Here is a 27,451-nt window from a genome sequence, read left to right as displayed (position 1 = left end):
CTGACTCCAAATCAATCAATCAATCAATCAATCGTACTTATTGAGCGCTTACTGCGTGCAGAGCGCCGGACTAAGCGCTTGGGAAGTACAAATTGGCAACACATAGAGACAGTCCGTACCCAACAGTGGGCTCACAGTCTAAAAAGGGGGAGACAGGGAACAGAACCAAACATACCAACAAAATAAAATAAATAGGATAGAAATGTACAAGTGAAACAAATAAATAAATAAATAAATAAATAAATAAATAGAGTAATAAATATGTACAACCATATATACATATATACAGGTGCTGTGGGGAAGGGAAGGAGGTAAGATGGGGGGATGGAGAGGGGGACGAGGGGGAGAGGAAGGAAGGGGCTCAGTCTGGGAAGGCCTCCTGGAGGAGGTGAGCTCTCAGCAGGGCCTTGAAGGGAGGAAGAGAGCTAGCTTGGCGGAGGGGCAGAGGGATTGCGACTCCTTATACTCTTCCCTAGTCCTATCTGTAATGTATTTTAAGGTCTGGCTCCCCGCACTAGACTTTTAATAATAATAATGATGATGATGGCATTTATTAAGCGCTTACTATGTGCAAAGCACTGTTCTAAGCGCTGGGGAGGTTACAAGGAGATCAGGTTGTCCCACGGGGGGGCTCACAGTCTTCATCCCCATTTTACAGATGAGGGAACTTAGGCCGGGAGAAATGAAGTAACTTGCCCAAAGTCACACAGCTGACAGTTGGCAGAGCTGGGATTCGAACCCATGACCCCCTGACTCCAAAGCCCGTGCTGTTTCCGAGGGCAGGGATTCTACCAACTCAATTTGCATTATACTCTCCCAAGCATTTGGTACAGTGCTCTGCACCTGGAAACACCCGATAAGTACCACTGATTGATTGCTCGATCAAGTGATTGACGCCTATCAGTGGTCATCAGCACCTCAAGTGAGACCAATTAGCAACTACTTAAAATCTGTTTTGCCACAACACCTACTCTGGTTAGCATCTTGTTAAGGAATGAGGCGTCTTCTAGCAGCACTTACTTGTGGACAGAAACTCCGTGAGTGTGTGTGTTGGGGGGAGGAGTATCAGTCGTGGTGTAAATACTGCATTGCCGTTTTATGCAGTTCCCGAGGAGTGACTGTACTTGCAATTGGTTCCCTTTGAAATGCTAATGAAGGACTGATAGCATAATGAAGGACTGATAGCAGGGTTTTCATGCAGCTTTTCTGGCAGAGCCTTATCCTGTTATAACAATACACAGCCAATTCACAGGCCTATTATGGTAACTTTCTTCTCTATTCTCCCTTCCAGGAAATATCCAGATGTTGCAGAAATATCTGGAACAGCCCAGCCCGGATTCACAATTTTTTCCTTCCTCAGCTCCTCCTTCTCCTCCTTTCCTCTTCTTCTCTCCTTCCCATCCTTATCTTTCCGGAGCTCAGTGGAATTTTCCAGGCTGGCCTCTGGTCTTTATGTTCTTCTCAGTCCCCAAAAGGCCTAAGCCAATAATAATAATAATTGGCATTTGTTAATTGCTTACTATATGCAAAACACTGTTCTAAGCGCTGGGGGGGATACAGGGTGATCAGGTTGTCCCACGTGGGGCGCACAGTCTTAATCCCCATTTTACAGATGAGGTAACTGAGGCTCAGAGAAGTTAAGTGACTTGCCCAAGATCACACAGCAGACATGTGGCGGAGCCGGCTCCTGGAGTTACAGAGAAGCGGTAAGGCCTAGTGGAAAGAACTTGGGCCTGAGAGTCGAAGGACCTGGGTTCAAATCCCAGCTCTGCCACTTGTCTGCTGTGTGACCTTTGGCAAGTCATTTCACATACGTATATGTGTTTGTACATATTTATTACTCTATTTATTTATTTTACTTGTACATATCTATTCTATTTATTTTATTTTGTTAATATGTTTGGTTTTGTTCTCTGTCTCCCCCTTCTAGATTGTGAGCCCACTGTTGGGTAGGGACTGTCTCTATATGTTGCCAACTTGTACTTCCCAAGCGCTTAGTACAGTGAGAGCACACAGTAAGCACTCAATAAGTACAATTGATTGATTGATTGATTTCACATGAAGCAGCATGGCTCAGTGGAAAGAGCACGGGCTTTGGAGTCAGAGGTCATGGGTTCGAATCCCAGCTCCGCCACATGTCTGCTGTGTGACCTTGGGCAAGTCACTTAACTTTTCTGAGCCTCAGTTACCTCATCTGTAAAATGGGGATTAAGACTGTTAGCCCCACGTGGGACAACCTGATCATCTTGAATCCCCGCCCCCCCAGCACTTAGAACAGTGCTTTGCACAAAGTAAGTGCTTAACAAATGCCATCATCATCATTATTATTATTATTATTATTCTCTGGGCCTCGGTTTCCTCATCTGTGAAATGGGATTAAGTCCTACTCCCTCTTTCCTAGATTGTGAGCCCCACGTGGGTCAGGGACTGTGTCCAAACTGATAACCTTGTAGTTACCCCAGTGCTTAGAACAGTGCTTGGCACATTCATTCATTCAATTATATTTATTAAGTGTTTACTGTTTGCAAAGTGTGGTTCTAAGCGCTTGGGAGAGTACAATATAACAATTGTACTCCAATTGCTGCCAATTGTCAGCTGTGTGACTTTGGGCAAGTCACTTAACTTCTCTGTGCCTCAGTTACCTCATCTGTAAAATGGGGATTAAGGCTGTGAGCCCCCCATGGGACAACCTGATCACCTTGTAACCTCCCCAGTGCTTAGAACAGTGCTTTGCACATAGTAAGCGCTTAATAAATGTCATCATTATTGTTATTGTTAATAAATAGTAAGCACGCAACAAATCCGATTATTGTTATAGGGAGGGCATGTGAATGACCCAAGTGAGGACCTGGGTTCTACTCCTGGCTCCATCACTTATCTGCTGTGCGACCTTGGGCGAGTCCCTTCGCTTCTCTGGTAAAATGGGGATGAAATAACTGTTCTTCCTCCCATTTAGGCCTTGAGCGCCGTGTGGGACAGAGACTGGGTCGAACTCGAAGGCCTGGTATCTAGCCCAGGTCTGGTATCTTAGTACAGTGCTAAGCGCTTAGTACAGTGCTCTGCACACAGTAAGCGCTCAATAAATACAATTGATTGATTGATTGATTAGCCCAGGGTGGACGTTTCCGGGTGGTTTTTCAGTGGGACTGTGGAGTGGAGTGGATGACTGGCTTGGAACTTCCTCCCAATTCATATCTGACAGACCATCCCTCTCCCCATCCTTATATAATAATAATAATGAATAATAATAATGATAATGGCATTTGTTACCAAGTGCCAAGCCCTTTTCTAAATCCTCCGGTAGAGGAGTTCAAATGAACCATTTGCTACTAATAAACGATCAGGTTGTAGAAGAAGAAAATTGACGTTCCGTCAGCACGGTCTCTAACGCCAGTATGAAGAGATATTGTCAGCTAATCGATATGAGAATTTTGGCAAATTTCTTTTGAATACTGCTAGGTGATGGGTCATTCTAAAACTAAAAGAAGCAGATGAAATTACTGTTGGCTACTTGGAAAAAATACTTACAGACAATTTATTCTTCACTGAGTTACGAGTGAAATGTTCAACAAATCCTTCGGGCGAGGAAATCTGGTGGAACAACCTTTAAAAAATTCTGGTGTCTTGAGCAACACATTTTGGGGTGTTAAAGCTAAGCATGTCTATTTATATATTTTTGTTAATTTATATTTTGGGGGCTAATGATAGGTATCTTGCCTGTTTTGTTGTCTGTCTCCCCCTTCTAGACTGTGAGCCTGTTGCTGGGTACGGACTGTCTCCAGATCTTGCTGATTTGTGCTTCCCAAGCGCTTAGTACAGTGCTCTGCACAAAGTAAGCACTCAATAAATACGATTGAAAGAAAGAAAAAGAAAAGATAGGAGGTAATCAGATTGGACACTGTCCCTTTCCCACATGGGGCTCCCAGTCTTAATCCCCATTTTACAGATGAGGTACCTGAGGCACAGAGAAGCTAAGTGACTAATCCAAGGTCGCACAGTAGACAAGTGGCAGAGCTGGGATTAGAACCCACCTCCTCTGACTCTTAAACCTGGCCTCTTGACATTAGGCCATGCTGATATGATTTACCTACATGCAGTAGGCATGTGGCACAGCTGGGATTAGAACGCACGTCCTCTGTCTCCCGGCCCGGGCTCGTTCCACTAGGCTATGAAGCTGGCAGCTTGTGGGGAGGAGAGTTGGATGGCAACTACTCCATCCTAATCCTCCTCGACCTCTCAGCTGCCTTCGACACTGTGGCCCACCCCCTTCTCCTCAACACGCTATCCGACCTTGGCTTCACAGACTCCGTCCTCTCCCGGTTCTCCTCTTTTCTCTCCGGCCGTTCATTCTCAGTCTCCTTTTTGGGCTCCTCCTCCCCCTCCCATCCCCTTACTGTAGAGGTTCCTCAAGTGTCAGTTCTCAGTCCCCTTCTGTTCTCTATCTACACTCACTCCCTCAGTGAACTCATTCGCTCCCATGGCTTCAACAATCAACTCTACACTGATGACACCCAAATCTACATCTCTGCCCCTGCTCGCTCCCTCCCTCATTCATTCATTCATTCAATTGTAGGCTCGTATCTCCTCCTGCCTTCAGGACATTTCCATCTGGATGTCTGCCCACTATCTAAAACTCAATATATCCAAGACTGAGCTCCTTATCTTCCCCCCCTCCAAACCCTGCCCTCTCCCTGACTTTCCCATCACTGTAGATGGCACTACCATCCTTCCCGTCTCACAAGCCCGCAACCTTGGTGTCATCCTTGACTCCGCTTTCTCGTTCACCCCACACATCCGATCCGTCACCAAAACCTGCCGGTCTCACCTCCATAACATCGCCAAGATCCGCCCTTTCCTCTCCATCCAAACCGCTACCCTGCTGGTTCAATCTCTCATCCTATCCTGACTGGATTACTGGATTACTGCATCCATTACTGGATTACTGCATCGGCATCAATCAATAAATACGATTGACGATTAATGATCGGCCTCCTCTCTGATTTCCCTTCCTCCTGTCTCTTCCCGCTTCAGTCTCTACTTCACTCTGCTGCTTGGATTATCTTTGTCCAGAAACGCTCTGGGCATGTCACTCCCCTCCTCAAAAATATCCAGTGGTTGCCTGTCAACCCACGAATCAAGCAAAAACTCTTCACCCTGGGCTTCCAGGCTGTCCATCCATCCATCCCCTCACCCCCTCCTCCCTCACCTCCCTTCTTTCCTTCTCCAGCCCAGCCCGCACCCTTCGCTCCTCTGCCGCCGCTCACCTCCTCACTGGGCCTCGTTCTCGCCCGTCCCGCCGTCGACCCCCGGCCCACATCCTTTCCCTGGCCCGGAATGCCCTCCCTCCGCACATCCGCCAAGCACGCTCTCTTCCTCCCTTCAAAGCCCTACTGAGAACTCACCTCCTCCAGGAAGCCTTCCCACACTGAGCCCGCTTTATCCTCTCCTCCTCCCCACACCCCCACCCTACCTCCTTCCCCTCCCCACAGCACTTGCATATATTTGTACAGATTTCTTACTCTATTTATTTTACTTGTACATATTTACTACTCTATTTTGTTAACGATGTGCCTATAGCTATAATTCTATTTATTCTGACGGTTTTGACACCCGTCTACATTTTTTTTGTTGTCTGTCTCCCCCTTCTAGACCATGAGCCCGTTGTTGGGTAGGGACCGTCTCTATATGTTGCCGACTTGTACTTCCCAAGCGCTTAGTCCAGTGCTCTGCACACAGTAAGCGCTCAATAAATACGATTGAATGAATAAATGAATGGCAGGGTGGCAGGGTGAGTAGCAGCGTGGCGTAGTGGCTAGAGCCTGGGCGTCAGAAGATGGTGGGTTCTAATCCCAGCTCCACTACTTGTCTGCTGTATGACTTTAGGCAAGTCACTTCATTTCTCTGTGCCTCAGTTCCCTCATCTGTAAAATAGGGGTTACGATAGTGAGCCCCACATGGGACAGGGACTGCGTACAACCCTCTTTGGTTGTATCCACCCCAGCACTTAGTACAGTGCCTGGCACGTAGTAAGTGCTTAACAAATACTATAATTATTATTATTATTCTTGCTCCCTGGCTGTTCTGTCGGGGCGCAGGGTGGGAGGGGGTCCACGTGGGCAGCATGGGGAAGCGGCGTGGCTCAGTTGCAAAAGCCTGGGCTTTGGAGTCAGAGGTCATGGGTTCTAATCCCGACTCCGCCAACTGTCAGCAAGTCACTTCACTTCTCTGGGCCTCGGTTCCCTCATCTGGAAAGTGGGGATGAAGACTGTGAGCCCCCCGTGGGACAACCTGATCGCCCTGTAACCTCCCCAGCGCTTAGAACAGTGCTTTGCACATAGTAAGCGCTTAATAAATGCCATCATCATTATTATTATGGGCTGGGGGCTGGGGGTATATATGTATATATGTATGTACATATTTATTTATTTATTTTACTTGTACCTATCTATTCTATTTATTTTATTTTGTTAGTATGTTTGGTTCTGTTCTCTGTCTCCCCCTTCTAGACTTCATGAGCCCACTGTTGGGTAGGGACTGTCTCTAAATGTTGCCAGCTTGTACTTCCCAAGCGCTTAGTACAGTGCTCTGCACACAGTAAGTGCTCAATAAATGCAATTGATTGATTGATTGATTGGGTAGGGGGCGAAGAGAGGCCAGGGAGAGCCCGGGCAAGGCTGAGCCGTAACGACTGATGTTCCAGGAGGGGAGTCGGGCTCCGAAGCCGATGTGTCAGGGACAAACGGCCGCCAGGCAGGTGGGATGTTTCAGACGGACAGCTGGATGCGGCTGGCGGGTGGGGGTTAAAAACATCGGTACCCTGAGCCGACACCCCCTTTGGTCCGAGGGTCCCTCCCTCGCATCTCCACTGAGGCAGAACGGCCAGGGCCCGATCCTTAACCTGTATATATGTTTGTACATATTTATTACTCTATTTATTTATTTATTTTACTTGTACATATCTATTCTATTTATTTTATTTTGTTAGCACGTTTGGTTTTGTGCTCCGGCTCCCCCTTTTAGACTGTGAGCCCACTGTTGGGTAGGGTCCGTCTCTATATGTTGCCAACTTGGACTTCCCAAGCGCTTAGTCCAGTGCTCTGCACACAGTAAGCGCTCAATAAATACGATTGATGATGATGATGACTGTCTCTATATGTTCCAACTTGTACTTCCCAAGGGCTTAGTCCAGTGCTCTGCACACAGTAAGCGCTCAATAAATACGATTGATGATGATGATGATGATGACTGTCTCTATATGTTGCCAACTTGGACTTCCCAAGCGCTTAGTCCAGTGCTCTGCACACAGTAAGCGCTCAATAAATACGATTGATGATGATGATGATGACTGTCTCTATATGTTGCCAACTTGGACTTCCCAAGCGCTTAGTCCAGTGCTCTGCACACAGTAAGCGCTCAATAAATACGATTGATTAAGGCAGGGCTCTGTCCCTGTCAAAGCCCTATCAATTATAAATGAAAGATAATGAGTTATTCATTTCTATTAACGCCTGGTTTCCCCCTCTCATTCATTCTTTCATTCAATCGTATCTATGGAGCGCTGACTGTGTGCAGAGCACTGGACTAAGCGCTTGGGAGACTACAATTTGGCAACATATAAGAGACGGTCCCTACCCAACAACAGGCTCACAGTCTAGAAGGGGGAGGCAGACAACCAAGCGCTTAGTACAGTGCTCTGCACACAGTAAGCGCTCAGTAAATACGATTGAATGAATGAACAAAGCAAAACATGTAGACATGTGTCAAAACCCTCAGAATAAATAGTATAGCTATGAGAGAAGCAGCGTGGCTCAGTGGAAAGAGCCCGGGCTTTGGAGTCAGAGGTCATGGGTTCGAATCCCAGCTCTGCCAATTGTCAGCTGTGTGACTTTGGGCAGGTCATTTCACTTCTCTGTGCCTCAGTTCCCTCATCTGTCAAATGGGGATTAAGACTGTGATCCCCACGTGGGACAACCTGATCACCTTGTAACCTCCCCAGCACTTAGAATAGTGCTTTGCACATAGTGAGCGCTTGCTTTATAAATGCCATTATCATTATATATATACACACACCCCCACATAGATACACACACATACATATATGTATACATATACACACACATATATATACACATATATATACACACATACATATATTTGTATACATACACACCCACACACATATATGTATATATATACATACACACATATATACACACACATACATATATATGTATATATACATACCCACACATATATATGTGTATATATGTGTGTATATATATATATACACATACACACACATATACATACACACGCACACACACACACTTACACTCTCATTTTTAAACGGCATTTGGGTTTTTTTGTTTTTTTTTATGGCATTTATTAAGCGCTCACTATGTGCAAAGCACTGTTCTAAGCACTGGGGAAGTTACAAGGTGATCAGGTTGTCCCATGTGGGGCTCACAGTCTTAATCCCCATTTAACAGATGAGGGAACTGAGGCCCAGAGAAGCGAAGTGACTCACCCAAAGTCACACAGCTGACAGTTGGCGGAGCCGGGATTTGAACCCATGCCGTCCGACTCCAAAGCCCGGGCTCTTTCCACTGAGCCACGCTGCTTCTCTACTTCATCAATTATATTATCGATTAATTGTCACCCCACCCGCCATATACTTATATGTATATATACACACCCACACATATATATGTGTATATACACACCCACACATATATATGTATACACACACACACACACACACACATATACATACACACACACACATACACTCTCTCTCATTTTTAAACGGCATTTGTTAATCACTTACTACTCAACTGGTAAGGTCGTCTTGGGCAGGGGACGTGGCCGGGGACGTGAACGCTTCCCTCCTCTAATGACAATCACTCAATCAATCAATCGTATTTATTGAGCGCTTACTGTGTGCAGAGCACTGGACTAAGCGCTTGGGAAGTACAAGTTGGCAACATAACGACGACCTTCTCACTGGGCCTCGGTCGTCTGTCTCACCACCGACCCCTCGCCCACGTCCTGCCTCTGGCCTAGAATGCCCACCCTCCTCAAATCCGACAGACAACGACCCTCCCCACCTTCAAAGCCTTACTGAAGGCCCATCTCCTCCAAGAGGCCTTCCCTGACTATGCTCTCCTTCCCTCTTCTCCCATTCCCATCTGCATCGCCCTGACTTGCTCCCTTTATTCATCCCCCCGCTTCAGGCCCTGCACCCCTCAGGTCCACATCTGTCCACATAGAGAAGCAGCGTGGCTCACTGGAAAGAGCACAGGCTTGAGAGTCAGAGGTCATGGGTTCAAATCCCGGCTCTGCCAATTGTCAGCTGTGTGACCCTGGGCAAGTCACTTCACTTCTCTGGGCCTCAGTTCCCTCATCTGTCAAATGGGGATGAAGACTGGGAGCCCCCCGTGGGACAATCTGATCAATCAATCAATCAATCACATTTATTGAGCGCTTACTGTGTGCAGAGCACTGTACTAAGCCCTTGGGAAGCACAAGTTGGCAACATAATCTGATCACCTTGTATCCTCTCCAAGCGCTTACAACAGTGCTTTGCACATAGTAAGTGCTTAATAAATGCCACTATTATTATTATTATCTGTCATTTACTGATTTCTATTAATGTCCGTCTCCTCCTCTAGCCTGTCAGCTCGTTGTGGGCAGGGAAAATGTCTGTCATATTGCACTTTCCCAAAAGCTTAGTATAGTGCTCTGCACACAGTAAGTGCTCAATAAGTATGATTGAATGAATAAATGAATACCAACTCCGTTGTATTATACTATTATATATGTATACTATTATATAATAATAATAATAATAATGATGGCATTTATTAAGCGCTTACTATGTGCAAAGCACTGTTCTAAGCGCTGGGGAGGTTACAAGGTGATCAGGTTGTCCCATGGGGGGCTCACTTTATACTATAATAATAAATAATAATAATGATGGCATTTGTTAAGCGCTTACTATGTGCAAAGCACTGTTCTAAGCGCTGGGGGGGATACAAGGTGATCAGGTTGTCCCACCAGGGGCTCACAGTTAACATCCCCATTTTACAGATGAGGTAACTGAGGCTCCAAGAAGTTAAGTGACTTGCCCAAGGTCACACAGCAGACATGTGGTGGAGCCGGGGTTCGAACCCATGACCTCTGGCTCCAAAGCCCGGGCTCTTTCCACTGAGCCATGCTGCTTCTCCTACTATACTATTACTATACTATTACTCTATTTATTTATTCATTACTCTATTTATTTATTCATTACTCTATTTATTTATTCATTACTCTATTTATTTATTTATATTATGTGTGCATATTTATTCTATTTATTTTATTTTGTTAATATGTTTTGTTTTGTTGTCTGACTCCCCCTTCTAGACTGTGAGCCCACTGTTGGGTAGGGCCCGTCTCTATACGTTGCCAACTTGGACTTCCCAAGCATTTAGTACAGTGCTCTGCACACAGTAAGCGCTCAATGAATACGATTGAATGAATGAATGAATGTTGGGTAGGGACCGCCTCTATACATTGCCAACTTGTACTTCCCAAGCGCTTAGTACAGTGCTCTGCACACAGTAAGCGCTCAATAAATACGATTGAATGAATGAATGAATGAATACTCTGCCAAGAACTTAGTCCAGTGCTCAATGCAAAGTGCTCAATAAATAGAGAAGCAGCGTGACCTATTGGGCCTGGGAGTTGGAAGGATCTGGGCTCTAGTAACCAGTCCCCCCACTTATCTGCTGTGTGACCTTGGGAAGTCACTTCACTTCTCTGGGCCTCAGTTCCCTCATCTGTAAAATGGGGATTAAGACTGTGAGCCCCATGAGGGACAACCTGATCACCTTGTAACCTCTCCAGTGCTTAGAACAGTGCTTTGCACATAGTAAGCGCTTAATAAATGCTATTATTATTATTATTATTATCCCCAGTGTTTAGAACAGTGCTTGGCAAATAAAAAGTGTTTAATAAGTACTATAATTATTATTATTCTTTATTATGTGGGACATGGCCTGTGTCCAACCTGATTAGCTTTGAACAGTGCTTAGAACAGTGTTGCTTTGTACTCTCCCAAGCACTAAGTACAGTGCTCCCATCCTTCCCAGCAGTATCTTCAGATGAGGTCTCCTGCCTCCTTTCAAGTGCTACTCCATCCACCTGTGCTTCAGACCCTGTTCCCTCTCATCTTATGAAATCTCTCACCCCTTCCCTTCTCCCCTCCTTAACTTTAATCTTCAACCGCTCACTCTCCACTGGTTCCTTCCCCTCTGCCTTCAAACATGCCCACGTCTCCCCCAACCTAAAAAAAAACCTTTCTTGACCCCATCTCCCCTTCTAGTTATCGCCCTATCTCCCTCCTACGGTTCCTTTCCAAACTCCTAGAACGAGTCGTCTACACCCGCTGCCTCGAATTCCTCAATGCCAGCTCCCTCCTTGACCCCCGCCAATCTGGCTTCCGTCCCCTACACGCCACCGAAACTGCCCTCTCAAAGGTCACCGATGACCTCCTTCTTGCCAAATCCAACGGCTCTTACTCTATGCTAATCCTCCTCGACCTCTCAGCTGCCTTCGACACTGTGGACCACCCCCTTCTCCTCAACACGCTATCCAACCATGGCTTCACGGACTCCGTCCTCTCCTGGTTCTCCTCTAATCTCTCCGGCCATTCATTCTCAGTCTCTTTTGTGGGCTCCTTCTCCCCTTCCCATCCCCTTACCGTAGGGGTTCCTCAAGGGTCAGTTCTTGGTCCCCTTCTGTTCTCTACACTCACTCCCTCGGTGAACTCCTTCGCTCCCACGGCTTCAACTATCATCTCTACGCTGATGACACCCCAATCTACATCTCTGCCCCTGCTCTCTCTCCCTCCCTTCAGGCTCGTATCTCCTCCTGCCTTCAGGACATCTCCATCTGGATGTCTGCCCGCCACCTAAAACTCAATATGTCCACGACTGAACTCCTTATCTTCCCTCCCAAACCCTGCCCTCTCCCTGACTTTCCTGTCACTGTAGACGGCACTACCATCCTTCCCGTCTCACAAGCCCGCAACCTTGGTGTCATCCTCAACTCCGCTCTCTCGTTCACCCCACACATCTGATCCATCACCAAAACCTGCCGGTCTCAACTCCGCAACGTTGCCGAGATCCGCCCTTTCCTCTCTATCCAAACCGCCACCTTGCTGGTTCAAGCTCTCATCCTATCCCGACTGGATTACTGCATCAGCCTCCTCTCTGATCTCCCATCCTCCTGTCTCTCCTCACTTCAATCTACTGCCCAGATGATCTTTGTGCAAAAACTCTCTGGGCATGTCACTCCCCTCCTCAAAAATCTCCAGTGGCTGTCTGTTAACCTACAAATCAAGCAAAAACTCCTCACTCTTGACTTTAAGGCTTTCCATCCCCTTGCTCCCTCCTACCTCGCCTCCCTTCTCTCTTTCTCCAGACCAGCCCACACCCTCCGCTCCTCTGCCGCCGCTCACCTCCTCACTGGGCCTCGTTCTCGCCCGTCCCGCCGTCGACCCCCGGCCCACGTCCTTCCCCTGGCCCGGAATGCCCTCCCTCCCCACATCCTCCAAGCTCGCTCTCTTCCTCCCTTCAAAGTCCTACTGAGAGCTCACCTCCTCCAGGAGGCCTTCCTAAACTGAGCCCTCTTTTTCCTCTCCTCCTCCCTACCCCCACCTCTGCCCTACCTCCTTCCCCTCCCCACAGCACTTGTATATATTTGTACAGATTTATTACTCTATTTTTTTTACTTGTACATATTTACTATTCTATTTATTTTGTTAATGATGTGCATTTAGCTTTAATTCTATTTGTTCTGACAATCTTGACACCCGTCTGCATGTTATGTTTTGTTGTCTGTCTCCCCCTTCTAGACTGGGAGCCCATTGTTGGGTAGGGACCATCTCTCTCTGTTGCCGACTTGTACTTCCCAAGCGCTTAGTCCAATGCTCTGCACACAGTAAGCGCTCAATACATCATCAATCAATCGTATTTATTGAGCGCTTACTGTGTGCAGAGCACTGTACTAAGCGCTTGGGAAGTACAAGGTGGCAACATAGAGAGATGGTCCCTACCCAACAGTGGGCTCACAGTCTAAAAGGGGGAGACAGAGAACAAAACCAAACATACTAACAAAATAAAATAAATAGAATAGATATGTACGACTGACTGAATGAATGAATGACTGCCCAGCATCTCCCCCTTCTAGACTGGGAGCCCATTGTTGGGTAGGGACCGTCTCTCTATGTTGCCGACTTGGACTTCCCAAGTGCTTAGTCCAGTGCTCTGCACACAGTAAGCGCTCAATAAATACGACTGAATGAATGAATGAATGACTGCCCAGCATCTCCCCCTTCTAGACTGTGAGCCCGCTGTTGAGTAGGGACCGTCTCTCTATGTTGCCGACTTGTATTACCAAGTGCTTAGTCCAGTGCTCTGCACACAGTAAGCGCTCAATAAATACGATTGAATGAATGAACGAATGACTGCCCAGCATCTCCCCCTTCTAGACGGTGAGCCCGCTGTTGAGTAGGGACCGTCTCTCTATGTTGCCGACTTGTACTTCCCAAGCGCTTAGTCCAGTGCTCTGCCCACAGTAAGCGCTCAATAAATACGACTGAATGAATGACTGCCCAGCATCTCCCCCTTCTAGACTGTGAGCCCGCTCTTGAGTAGGGACCGTCGCTCTATGTTGCCGACTTGTACTTCCCAAGCGCTTAGTCCAGTGCTCTGCACACAGTAAGCGCTCAATAAATACCACTGAATGAACGAATGAACGAATGAATAAGCGCTTAACAAATACCAATACAAAAATACCATCGTTTGAGCCCACCTCCGTTCCCCGCCCCCCGCCCCCCTCCCGGGGGGCATTGGGCCCACCCCTTCTGCTGGCCGCGTTCCCCCCATACCAGCTGAGGTGCACCCCCTGATGAATGAGCAGGCTGAGGATGCTGCAGCCCAGCACCAGGAGCAGGACTTTCCTCTTGGTCATCATCTTGGCGGCACGGTGCAGGTGGGGCCAGACGGCCGCCATGGTGGACGGATGGACGGACGCGCGGGAGGGCCCCCGACCTCCGCCCCCGCTACCGGGGCCTGGGCCGCCTCGTGCTCATGGGGGTTCCTGGGGCTCGGGGAGCAGGGCCAGCGTTAGCCTCGGGGGGATCTGGAAGGGAAAGGGGAGAAAGTTGAGAGCGGGCAGTCATTCATTCAGTCATTCAATCATTCAATCGCATTTATTGAGCGCTTACTGTGTGCGGAGCACTGGACTAAGCGCTTGGGAAGTACAAGTCGGCAACATCTAGAGACGGTCCCTACTCTACAGCGGGCTCACAGTCTAGAAGGGGGAGATGCTGGGCAGTCATTCATTCATTCATTCAATCGTATTTATTGAGCGCTTACTGTGTGCAGAGCACTGGACTAAGCGCTTGGGAAGTACAAGTTGGCAACATAGAGAGACGGTCAATCAATCAATCAATCGATTGTATTTATTGAGCGCTTACTGTGTGCAGAGCACTGGACTAAGCGCTTGGGAAGTACAAGTTGGCAACAAAGAGAGACGGTCCCTACTCAACAGCGGGCTCACAGTCTAGAAGGGGGAGATGCTGGGCAGTCATTCAGTCATTCATTCAATCGTATTTATTGAGTGCTTACTGTGTGCAGAGCACTGGACTAAGCGCTTGGGAAGTACAAGTTGGCAACATAGAGAGACGGTCAATCAATCAATCAATCAATTGTATTTATTGAGCGCTTACTGTGTGCAGAGCACTGGACTAAGCGCTTGGGAAGTACAAGTTGGCAACAAAGAGAGACGGTCCCTACTCAACAGCGGGCTCACAGTCTAGAAGGGGGAGATGCTGGGCAGTCATTCAGTCATTCATTCAATCGTATTTATTGAGCGCTTACTGTGTGCAGAGCACTGGACTAAGCGCTTGGGAAGTACAAGTTGGCAACATAGAGAGACGGTCAATCAATCAATCAATCATATTTATTAAGCACTTACTGTGCGCAGAGCACTGGACTAAGCGCTTGGGAAGTCCAAGTTGGCAACATAGAGAGACGGTCCCTACTCAACAGCGGGCTCACAGTCTAGAAGGGGGAGATGCTGGGCAGTCATTCAGTCATTCATTCAATCGTATTTATTGAGCGCTTACTGTGTGCAGAGTACTGTACTAAGCGCTTGGGAAGTACAAGTTGGCAACATATAGAGACGGTCCCTATCCAACAGCGGGCTCACAGTCTAGAAGGGGGAGATGCTGGGCAGTCATTCATTCATTCATTAAATCGTATTTATTGAGTGCTTACTGTGTGCAGAGCACTGTACTAAGCGCTTGGGAAGTACAAGTCGGCAACATAGAGAGACGGTCCCTACTCAACAGCGGGCTCACAGTCTAGAGGGGGGAGATGCTGGGCAGTCCCCAGCATCTTCTGCTCCCCGGCCCCCGCCCGGACACGGGCGGACCTCGCTCCCGAGAGAGGAGCGGGGCGATCTCAGGTTTCGGGCTCCTGCGGGGGGATCGGTTACAGACACGATATCTCCCCAGGAGCTGAGATGACCCTCTCTCGGGTGGAATTACAGGATCTGGGTGGGGGGGTGGGGAAGTGCTTCGAACAGTGCACATAGTAAGCGCTTAATAAATGCCATTATGAAGAAAAAAAAGTGAAGCGGGGAGCGGATGGGGCCGCGTGGCAGGCAGGGGAGTGGGGGAAGCAGCGTGGCTTAGTGGCTGGAACACAGGCCCGGGAGTCAGAAGGACCCAGGTTCTAGTCCAGGCTCTGCCGCTTGACTGTTGTGTGGCCTTGGGCGAGTCACTTCACACGTCCGGGCCTCAGTTACCTCATTTGCCAAGCGAGGATTGAGTGCGAGCCCCATGTGGGATGGGGACTGTGTCCAACCTGATTAACCTGCGTCTACCCTAGTGCTTAGACCAGAAGGAGCATGGCACAGTGGCTAGACTACAGGCTCGGGAGTCGGAAGGTCACGGATTCTAATCCCAGCTCCGCTGCTTGTCCGCTGAGTGACCTCGGGCAAGTCACTTCACTTCTCTGGGCCTCAGTTCCCTCATCTGTAAAATGAGGGTTCATTCATTCATTCATGCTGAGTGACCTCGGGCAAGTCACTTCACTTCTCTGGGCCTCAGTTCTCTCATCTGTAAAATGAAGGTTCATTCATTCATTCATTCATTCAATCGTATTTATTGAGCGCTTACTATGTGCAGAACACTGTACTAAGTGCTTGGGAAGTCCAAGTTGGCAACATATAGAGATAGTCCCTACCCAACAGTGGGCTCACAGTCTAGAAGGGGGAGACAGAGAACAAAATAAAATAAATAGAATAAGTATGCACAAATAAAATAAATAAATACATAGAGTAATAAATACGTACAAACATCTATACATATATACAGGTGCTGTGGGGAGGGGAAGGAGGTAAGACGGGGGGGATGGAGAGGGGGACGAGGGGGAGAGGAAGGAAGGGGCTCAGTTTGGAAAGGCCTCCCTAACCAACAGTGGGCTCACAGTCTAGAAGGGGGAGACAGAGAACAAAACAAAACATATTCACAAAATAAAATAAATAGAATAAATATGTACAAATAAAATAGAGTAATAAATACGTACAAACAAATATACATATCTACAGGTGCTGTGGGGAGTGGAAGGAGGTAAGGAGGGGGGGGCGGGGAGGGGGAGGAGGGGGCTCAGTCTGGGAAGGCCTCCCTACCCAACAGTGGGCTCACAGTCTAGAAGGAGGAAACAGAGAACAAAACAAAACATATTGACAAAATAAAATAAATAGAATAAATATGTACAAATAAAATAAATAAATAGAGTAATAAATATGTACAAACATATATACAGGTACTGTGGGGAGGGGAAGGAGGTAAGGCTGGGGGGGGGGATGGGGAGGGGGAGGAGGGAATATCCTGCCCCTCCTCACCCTCTCAAGGATTTTGGGAAAGTGGGGTCTGAGAAGGAAGGCTTGGGGGAAGTGGAGTTGCAGGGGGAGGATGCTGGAAGTGGAGGGGGCAGCCAGCTGGGTGGCTGGGTTCTCAGAGAGGAGGGGGTGGAGGGCAGGGAGAGGTAAGGGGCCTCGCTGGAACCGGGATCTGCTCTGGCCGTCTTTGCTCAAGGGCAGCGTGGCCCCTTGGCAGCATCAGTGGAAAGTCAGCCCCTGCCTGAGGGTGAGCGTGCCACATTCCCTGGGGGTGGGCGGGCGGGCGAGGAGCTGTCAGCCCTCTTCCTCCCTTCAAAGCCCTCCTGAGAGTTCACCTCCTCCAGGAGGCCTTCCCACACTCAGCCCCCTCCTTCCTCTCCCCTATATGTATATATGTTTGTACATATTTATTACTCTCACTTGTACATATTTCTTATATTTTATTTTGTTAATACGTTTTGTTGTCTGTCTCCCCCTTCTAGACTGTGAGCCCGCTGTTGGGCAGGGACCGCCTCCATACGTTGCTAACTTGTACTTCCCAAGCGCTTAGTCCAGTGCTCTGCACACAGTAAGCGCTCAATAAATACGATTGAAGGAATGAATGAATGAATGACCCCAAGGCCCCACAGCCTCTGTCCTGCCCGGCTGGTGTCTCCTGACCCATTTGCCTGTGGCTCCCCGTTTGCCCGGCTGTGAACGTCCCCCCGGCCTCCCCTCCAGCCCCTTCTCACCCCAGGGTCCTGAAAGGCCCCCCAGTCCAGGGGTGGGTGGCTCTCTGTCCCCTCCTTCATCCTCTTTTCCAGCTCCCGCTCCCGCTCCTGACCTTCCCCCCACCTGCCGCAGGAATATTAATCCCAGATTATTTAACCTGGGCCTGTGGCTGAGTTGGCCCGTTCCCCAGGCCATCACTGTCTCCCCCCACCTGCTGCAGGAATATTAATCCCGGATTATTTAACATGGGCCTGTGGCTGGGTTGGCCCGTCCCCCAGGCCATCCCTGTCTCCCCTCACCTGCCGCAGGAATATTAATCCCGGATTATTTAACCTGGGCCTGTGGCTGGGTTGGCCCATCCCCCAGGCCATCACTGTCTCCCCCACCTGCCACAGGAATATTAATCCCATATAATTTAACCTGGGCCTGTGGCTGGGTTGGCCCATACCCCAGGCCATCCCTGTCTCCCCTCCCCTGCCGCAGGAATATTAATCCCGGATTATTTAACCTGGGCCTGTGGCTGGGTTGGCCCATACCCCAGGCCATCACTGTCTCCCCTACCTGCCGCAGGAATATTAATCCCAGATTATTTAACCTAGGCTGGGTTGGCCCGTCCCCCAGGCCATCACTGTCTCCCCCACCTGCTGCAGGAATATTAATCCCAGATTATTTAACCTGGGCCTGTGGCTGGGTTGGCCTGTCCCCCAGGCCATCCCTGTCCCCCCTCCCCTGCCGCAGGAATATTAATCCCGGATTATTTAACCTGGGCCTGTGGCTGGGTTGGCCCATACCCCAGGCCATCACTGTCTCCCCTACCTGCCGCAGGAATATTAATCCCAGATTATTTAACCTAGGCTGGGTTGGCCCGTCCCCCAGGCCATCACTGTCTCCCCCACCTGCAGCAGGAATATTAATCCCGGATTATTTAACATGGGCCTGTGGCTGGGTTGGCCCGTCCCCCAGGCCACCCCTGTCTCCCCCCACCTGCCACAGGAATATTAATCCCGGATTATTTAACGTGGGCCTGTGGCTGGGTTGGCCCATCCCCCAGGCCATCACTGTCTCCCCCACCTGCAGGAATATTAATCCCAGATTATTTAACCTGGGCCTGTGGCTGGGTTGGCCTGTCCCCCAGGCCATCCCTGTCTCCCCTCCCCTGACGCAGGAATATTAATCCCGGATTATTTAACCTGGGCCTGTGGCTGGGTTGGCTCATCCCCCAGGCCATCCCTGTCTCCCCCGGCAGCCCCCCATTGCCCTCCCCCAGGTCCAGGCCTCAGAGACCACCCTGCTCTCCACAGAGAGCCGGAGCTGGGGAAAGGCAGAGTGTCCGACCCCGGAGGGCAACCAAGGGCGACGAGAGGGAAGAAGACGTCTCAGAACAGTTGGTCGCCCCTTCTGGGATTTCCGAGCCGCAGATGCGGCTGGTTTGAGGGTGGACGGGCCGCCCCCCGCTCCCCCAGGGACAGGGCAGAAGGCGGCCAGTCCTCTTTGTCTCCTGCCTCTTCTTTTTTTCAGCCCAGTCCCCATCAGATCCCCCGGCAATCTGGGGGCTTGCTGAGCCCGTCGACTGGGAAACGGATTTTTGGGCAAAACGGTCAGACGCCGGCCCCAACTAGGTTTGTGAAGGAAATTAAAGCAAAAAGAGAAAGAGGGAGGCAGAGGGGCCTAGAAGAAGGAGCAGAAGGCTGGGAGCCAGGGCAACCCCGCCTTCTAGGCCCGGCCCGGCCACTGACCCGCTGTGTGACCTTGGACGAGTCGCAACCTCTCTGGGCCCCGGTTCCCTGACCTGTAATAATGGGAATAAGGTGGATTCAGGGATCTCCCTTCCTCCTAGACTGAGCCCCACGTAATAATGATTTGTTAGGCACTTACTGGGTGCCAGGCGCTGTACTAAGCGCTGACAGGACAAAGAATGCACCAGATCAGATTAGAGTCTATCCATCGCGGAGTTTAGCACCGTGCTTGACGTAACGGGAAGCAGGTGCCGAATAAATAGTATCATTTTTATTAGGGATTTTCAGCAAGGCCTGGGGGAGAGAATGCCGTTCTGGGAGCGGGAAGACCCGGATTCCAACGTAAACTCTGCTCCTAGCCTCCTGTGTGACCTTGGGCAAGTCATTTAACCTCTCTGTGCCTCAGCTCCCTCATCTGCAAAGGTACTTACTGGTCCTACCTCTTATGGAGGCAGCGTGGCTCAGTGGAAAGAGCCTGGGCTTTGAAGTCAGAGGTCATGGGTTCTAATCCTGGCTCCGCCACTTGTCCGCTGTGTGACCTTGGGCAAGTCACTTCACTTCTCTGTGCCCCAGTTCCCTCATCTGTAAAATGGGGACTAAGACTGTGAGCCCCTCGTGGGACAACCTGGTCACCTTGTAACTTCCCCAGCGCTTAGAACAGTGCTTTGCACATAGTAAGCGCTTAATAAAATGCCATTATGTGCCCCATCTGAGGATCTTTAATTTACCCCAGCATTAAGCAGTTTAACTCCCAGTAAGTGCTTAATCAATCAACCGATAGTGTTTGTTGACGGCTTAGATGCAGACCACAGCGCTGAGCACTTGGGAGGGAGCGGTAGAATTGGAGAAGCAGTACGGCATAGTGGACAAGCGCTTAGTCCAGTGCTCTGCACACAGTAAGCGCTCAATAAATACAATTGAATGAATGAATGAGTAGAGCCCGGGCCTGGGAATCACGGGTTCTAATCCTGGTTCCACCACTTGTCTGCCGCATGACCCTGGGGGAAGTCGTGCCTCAGTGACCTCATCTGTAAAAATGGGGATCGAGACGGTGAGCCCCACGTGGGACGGGCACCGTATCCACCCCACCGCTTAGTACGGTGCCGGTCACATAATAGGCGCTTAACGAATGCCATCAGCGTGGCTCAATGGAAAGAGCACGGGCTTGGGAGTCGGAGGTCATGGGTTCAAATCCAGGCTCCGCCAATTGTCAGCCCGGTGACTCTGGGCAAGTCACTTCTCTGTGCCTCAGTTCCCTCATCTGGAAAATGGGGTTGAAGACTGTGAGCCCCATGTGGGACAATCTGATCACCCTGTATCCTCCCCAGTGCTTAGAACAGTGCATTGCACATAGTAAGCGCTTAATAAATGCCATTATTATTATTATTATTCAAATCCCAGCTCTGCCAATTGTCAGCTTGGTGACTTTGGGCAAGTCACTTCACTTCTCTGTGCCTCAGTTCCCTCATCTGGAAAATGGGGATGAAGACTGTGAGCCCCATGTGGGACAATCTGATCACCCTGTATCCTCCCCAGCGCTTAGAACAGTGCATTGCACATAGTAAGCGCTTAATAAATGCCATTATTATTATTATTATTCAAATCCCAGCTCTGCCAATTGTCAGCTTGGTGACTTTGGGCAAGTCACTTCACTTCTCTGTGCCTCAGTTCCCTCATCTGTAAAATGGGGATGAAGACTGTGAGCCCCACGTGGGACAATCTGATCACCCTGTATCCTCCCCAGCGCTTAGAACAGGGCATTGCACATAGTAAGCGCTTAATAAATGCCATTATTATTATTATTATTCAAATCCCAGCTCTGCCAATTGTCAGCTTGGTGACTTTGGGCAAGTCACTTCACTTCTCTGTGCCTCAGCCCCCTCATCTGGGAAATGGGGATGAAGACTATGAGCCCCACATGGGACAATCTGATCACCTTGTATCCTCCCCAACACTTGCACATAGTGAGCACTTAACAAATGCCATCATTATTATTATTATTATGATGATCCGAAGACCCGTTTCCTGTCCTCAAGGAGCTTACAGTCTAGCTATAGATAAATTCCTTTGATAAATAGAACACAGCCATCCCTGTCCCATGGAATAAGATTGTCTCGGGGGACCCAGCCCTCCTGGGATCCATCTCCCAAATTCACCTACAAGGGTGATGAAGCCTGCTTAACCCCCCACCCCCGGCCACCCCCCACCTTCCGAAAGACCCCCAAATGTGGCCCGGGATAGGACCCGGGTTGCTACTGCTTAGTACAAGCGCTTAGTACAGTGCTCTGCACATAGTAAGCGCTCAATAAATACGATTGATGATGACCCAGCAGCAGCGTGGCTCAGTGGAAAGAGCCTGGTTTAGGGAGCCAGAGGTTATGGGTTCTAATCCTGGCTCCGCCACGTCTGCTGTGTGATCTTAGGCAAGTCAATCAATCAATCAATCGTATTTATTGAGCGCTTACTGTGTGCAAACCACTGGACTAAGCGCTTGGGCAGTCCAAGTTGGCAACATATAGGGACAGTCCCTACCCAACAGTGGGCTCACAGTCTAAAAGGGGGAGACGGAGAACAAAACCAAACATACTAACAAAATAAAATAAATAGAATAGATATGAACAAGCAAAATAAATAAAGAGTAATAAATATGTACAAACATATACATATATGCAGGTGCTGTGGGGAAAGGAAGGAGGTAAGATGGAGGGGATGGAGAGGGGGGCGGGGGGGAGAGGAAGGAAGGAAGTCACTTCACTTCTCTGGGCCTCAGTTCCCTCATCTGTAAATTGGGGATGAAGACTGGGAGCCCCCCGTGGGACAACCTGATCACCCTGTATCCCTCCCAGCGCTTAGAACAGTGCTTTGCACATGGTGAGCGCTTAACAAATGCCATCGTTATTCCTCATCATCAATCGTACTTATTGAGCGCTTCCTATGTGCAGAGCACTGTACTAAGCGCTTGGGAAGTACAAACTGGCAACATATAGAGACAGTCCCTACCCAACAGTGGGCTCACAGTCTAGAAGGGGGAGACGGAGAACAAAACCAAACATACTGACACAATAAAATAGAATAGATATGTGCAAGTAAAATAAATAAATAGAGTAATAAATCTGTACAAACATATATACAGGTGCTGTGGGGAAGGGAAGGAGGTAAGATGGGGGGGGATGGAGAGGGGGACGAGGGGGAGAGGAAGGAAGGAAGTCACTTCTCTGGGCCTCAGTTCCCTCATCTGTAAATTGGGGATGAAGACTGGGAGCCCCCCGTGGGACAACCTGATCACCCCGTATCCCCCCCAGCGCTTAGAACAGTGCTTTGTACATGGTGAGCGCTTAACAAATGCCATCGTTATTCCTCATCATCAATCGTACTTATTGAGCGCTTACTATGTGGAGAGCACTGTACTAAGCGCTTGGGAAGTACAAACTGGCAACATCTAGAGACAGTCCCTACCCAACGGTGGGCTCACAGTCTAGAAGGGGGAGACGGAGAACAAAACCAAACATAGTAACACAATAAAATAGAATAGATATGTGCAAGTAAAATAAATACATAAATAAATAAATAAATACATAAATACATAAATACATAAATGAATAAATAAATAGAGTAATAAATATGTACAAACATATATACAGGTGCTGTGGGGAAGGGAAGGAGGTAAGATGGGGGGATGGAGAGGGGGAGAGGAAGGAAGGAAGTCACTTCACTTCTCTGGGCCTCAGTGCCCTCATCTGTAAATTGGGGATGAAGACTGGGAGCCCCCCGTGGGACAACCTGATCACCCTGTATCCCCCCCCAGCGCTTTGCACATGGTAAGCGCTTAACAAATGCCATCGTTATTATTATTCTGCAGGAAGAGCTTGGTGGGGGGGGAAAGGCCGGGAAGGAGAATGTGAGAATCCAGGCAGGAATAAGTGGCCCAGGTCCTCCCCCGCAGGAATCCTCCTTCCATCTGCCCCCACCCCCCCAGAATGAATCCGAGCGTCAGCCCCGGCCTAATTTTAGTACCTGCTACTTCACCTTCATCGCCCACTTGCTATTTTTCCACCTCTCTTTTTTCTTTCCCCGGGGCAGCAATGGAGCAGGAATGTGAGCTCCAAAAGATGGAACCTGCGGGCTCCCAGCCCCCCCACTCGGGATCTGGAGATGGGAAGGGGATGAACGGCTCCAACGGGAGACCCCCTCATCTGGGGAGATGGAAGATGGAGGGAGGGAAGGGAGAGGGACAGGTGCCTGCAATGGAGCCTCCCCATCTTTCTCCCTCCCTGCCTCGATTTCCCCCTCCTCCTCCCTTCCCAAACAGCCCTGCCATTCCCCACCTGGGCTGCGGCCCGGATTCCTGGGTGCTGGGGGCGTCTCCCCCAGCCCTGCCCCATCTCCATCCCATCGGTGCGGGGGTTTGTGTGGGGTCCAAGACCCCCCGGTTCCCCTCCCCTAATTGCCACGACCCCAGACTGGGGCCTTGGGGGGGTCTTTTGGTACTCACCCCCCACTGGGGCCTGTCGGGCTCTGGGGGGCTGCAGAAGCCCCCTCTTCACCCCCGCAGGGCCCCAATTTTCAGCTCTGCGGGATCAGGTGGCAGCGTCCGGCCCCTCTCTCCCCTCTGTCTGGCTCTGTGTGTGTGTGTCTGTGTGGGTCTGTGTTGTGTGTGTGTGTGTGTCTGTGTGTGTGTGTGTGTCTGTGGGTGGGAGAGGAGGGGGAGGAGGAGAGGGGGGATGGGGAGAGAGGGAGGGGAGGGGGAAGAGAGAGGGGGAGGGGGAAGAGAGAGGAGGAGGAGAAGGAAGAGGAGGAGGAGGAGGGAGGAATCAATCAATCAATCAATCAATCAATCGTATTTATTGAGCGCTTACTATGTGCAGGGCACTGGACTAAGCGCTTGGGAAGTACAAACTGGCAACACATAGAGACAGACCCTACCCAACAGTGGGCTCGCAGTCTAAAAGGGGGAGACAGAGAACAGAACCAAACATACCAACAAAATCAAATAAATAGGATGGAAATGTACAAGTACAATAAATAAATAAATAAATAAACAGAGTAATAAATATGTACAACCATATGTACATACATACAGGTGCTGTGGGGAAGGGAAGGAGGTAAGATGGGGGGGATGGACGGGGGGTATTTGTTAAGCAGGAGGGGAGAATAATAATAATAATAATAATAACGTTGGCATTCTTTTTCTTTTTAATGGCATTTATCAGGCGCTTACTATGTGCAAAGCACTGTTCTAAGCGCCCGGGAGGTTACAAGGAGATCAGTTTGTCCCCCAGGGGGAATCACAGTCTTCATCCCCATTTGACAGAGGAGGGAACTGAGGCCCAGAGAAGCGAGGTGACTTGGCCAAAGTCCCACGGCTGGCATTCATTAAGCCCTTACTCTGTGCCAAGCGCTGTTCTTAGCGCTGGGGAGGTTGCAAGGCGATCAGGTTGTCTTCCCGGGGGAATCACGGTCTTCATCCCCATTTGACAGAGGAGGGGACTGAGGCCCAGAGAAGTGAGGTGACTTGGCCAAAGTCCCACGGCTGGCATTCACTAAGCCCTTACTCTGTGCCAAGCGCTGTTCTAAGCGCCAGGGAGGTTACAAGGCGATCAGGTTGTCCACCGGGGAGCTCACGGTCTTCATCCCCATTTGACAGAGGAGGGAACTGAGGCCCAGAGAAGTGAGGTGACGGCCAAAGTCCCACGGCTGACATTCACTAAGCCCTTACTCTGTGCCAAGCGCTGTTCTAAGCGCTGGGGAGGTTACAAGGCGATCAGGTTGTCCACCGGGGAGCTCACGGTCTTCATCCCCATTTGACAGAAGAGGGAACTGAGGCCCAGAGAAGTGAGGTGACTTGGCCAAAGTCGCACGGCTGGCATTCATTAAGCCCTTACTCTGTGCCAAGCGCTGTTCTAAGCGCTGGGAAGGTTACAAGGTGATCAGGTTGTCCCCCCGGGGGAATCACAGTCTTCATCCCCATTTGACAGATGGGGGAACTGAGGCCCAGAGAAGTGAAGTGACTTGCCCAAAGTCACACAGCTGACATTCATTAAGCCCTTACTCTGTGCCAAGCGCTGTTCTAAGCGCTGGGGAGGTTACAAGGTGCTCAGCTTGTCCCCCGGGGGGCTCCCAGTCGTCACCCCCCATTTGACAAGGTTACAAGGTGCTCAGCTTGTCCCCCGGGGGGGCTCCCAGTCGTCACCCCCCCCCCCATTTAACGAGCAGCAGCGTGGCTCAGTGGAAGTGGGCATAATCAATCAATCAATCGTATTTATTGAGCGCTTACTGTGTGCAGAGCACTGTACTAAGCGCTTGGGAAGTCCAAGTTGGCAACATATAGAGACAGTCCCAACCAACAGTGGGCTCACAGTCTAGAAGGGGGAGACAGAACAAAACCAAACATACTAACAAAATAAAATAAATAGAATAGATATGTACAAGGAAAATAAATCAAATAGAGTAATAAATCTGTACAAACATATATACATATATACAGGTGCTGTGGGGAAGGGAAGGAGGTAAGATGCGGGGGATGGAGAGGGGGACAAGGGGGAGAGGAAGGAAGGGGCTCAGTCTGGGAAGGCCTCCTATCAATCAATCAATCAATCAATCGTATTTATTGAGCGCTTATTGTGTGCAGAGCACTGGACTAAGCGCTTGGGAAGTACAAGTTGGCAACATCTAGAGACAGTCCCTACCCAACAGTGGGCTCACAGTCTAGAAGGGGGAGACAGAGAACAAAACCAAACATACTAACAAAATAAAATAAATAGAATAGATATGTACAAGGAAAATAAATCAATCAATAAATAGAGTAATAAATATGCATAAACATATACATCTATACAGGTGCTGTGGGGAAGGGAAGGAGGTAAGATGCGGGGGGATGGAGACGGGGACGAGGGGGAGAGGAAGGAAGGGGCTCAGTCTGGGAAGGCCTCCAATTCCCTCATGTGTCAAATGATGATGATGATGGTATTTGTTAAGCACTTACTATGTGCAAAGCACTGTTCTAAGCGCTGGGGAGGTTACAAGGTGCTCTGCTTGTCCCCCGGGGGGCTTCCAGTCGTCATCCCCTCCCCGCCCCCCCCCCCCCCCCCATTTGACAAGCAGCAGCATGGCTCAGTGGAAGTGGGCATAAATGCTGGGGAGATAATAATCATAATAAAAATGATGATGATGGTATTTGTTAAGCGCTTACTATGTGCGAAGCCCTGTTCTAAGCTCTAGGGAGGATACAAGGTGATCAGGTAGCGGGGCTCAGTGGGAAGAGCCCACGCTTTGGAGTCAGAGGTCAGGGGTTCAAATCCCAGCTCTGCCAACTAATAATAACAATAATGGTATTTATTAAGCACTGTTCTAAGCGCTGGGGAGGATACAAGGTGATCAGGTTGTCCCACGGGGGGGATCACAGTTTTAATCCCCATTTGACAGATGAGGTCACTGAGGTTCAGAGAAGTTAAGTGACTTGCCCAAGGTCACACAGCAGATATGTGGTGAAGCCGGGATTAGAACCAATGACCTCTGATTCCCAAGCCTGGGCTCTTTCCACTGAGCCACGCTGCTTCTCACAACTGTCAGCCGTCAGCTGTGTGACTTTGGGCAAGTCACTTTACTTCAATAAATATGATTGATTGAGGGTGAGGAGCTTACGATTGAATGAATGAATGAATGAATATATCTACCTATAGATACCCCCTTCTAGACTCCCACCCCCCCCCTTCTAGACTGTGAGCCCGCTGTTGGGTAGGGACCATCTCTATATGTTGCCAACTTGGACTTCCCAAGCGCTTAGTCCAGTGCTCTGCACACAGTAAGCGCTCAATAAATACGATTGAATGAATGAATGAATGAATGTAGAGGAGGAAATGAGGAAGTGGCTCAGTGGAAAGAGCCCGGGCTTTGGAGTCAGAGGTCATGGGTTCAAATCCCGGCTCTGCCACTTGTCAGCTGGGTGACTTGGGGCGAGTCACTTCACTTCTCTGGGCCTCAGTTCCCTCATCTGTCAAATGGGGAAGAAGACTGTGAGCCCCCCGTGGGACAACCTGATCACCTTTATC

General features: G+C 49.4%; 1 protein-coding gene across 1 annotated transcript in view; it reads right to left on the bottom strand.

The window, feature by feature from the left end:
• The window catches only part of GAL3ST3 (galactose-3-O-sulfotransferase 3), a 25,455-nt gene extending 1,442 nt beyond the window's left edge, over positions 1–24,013 (bottom strand). The window contains exons 1-2 of the mRNA XM_038765364.1: positions 23,896–24,013; positions 13,934–14,187 (exon numbers count right to left, since the gene is read on the bottom strand). Coding sequence (XP_038621292.1) covers positions 13,934–14,058 — 125 coding nt within the window. The 5' untranslated portion in view covers positions 14,059–14,187; positions 23,896–24,013. The remainder of the gene's footprint in view (positions 1–13,933; positions 14,188–23,895) is intronic.
• Positions 24,014–27,451: the final 3,438 nt, after the last annotated feature.

The sequence above is a fragment of the Tachyglossus aculeatus genome, chromosome 22, assembly GCF_015852505.1.
Source record: "Tachyglossus aculeatus isolate mTacAcu1 chromosome 22, mTacAcu1.pri, whole genome shotgun sequence".
In the NCBI taxonomy this organism is placed as follows: Eukaryota; Metazoa; Chordata; class Mammalia; order Monotremata; family Tachyglossidae; genus Tachyglossus; species Tachyglossus aculeatus.
The sequence above is the reverse complement of the archived record's forward strand: the minus strand, read 5'-3'. Positions and strand labels throughout refer to the sequence as shown.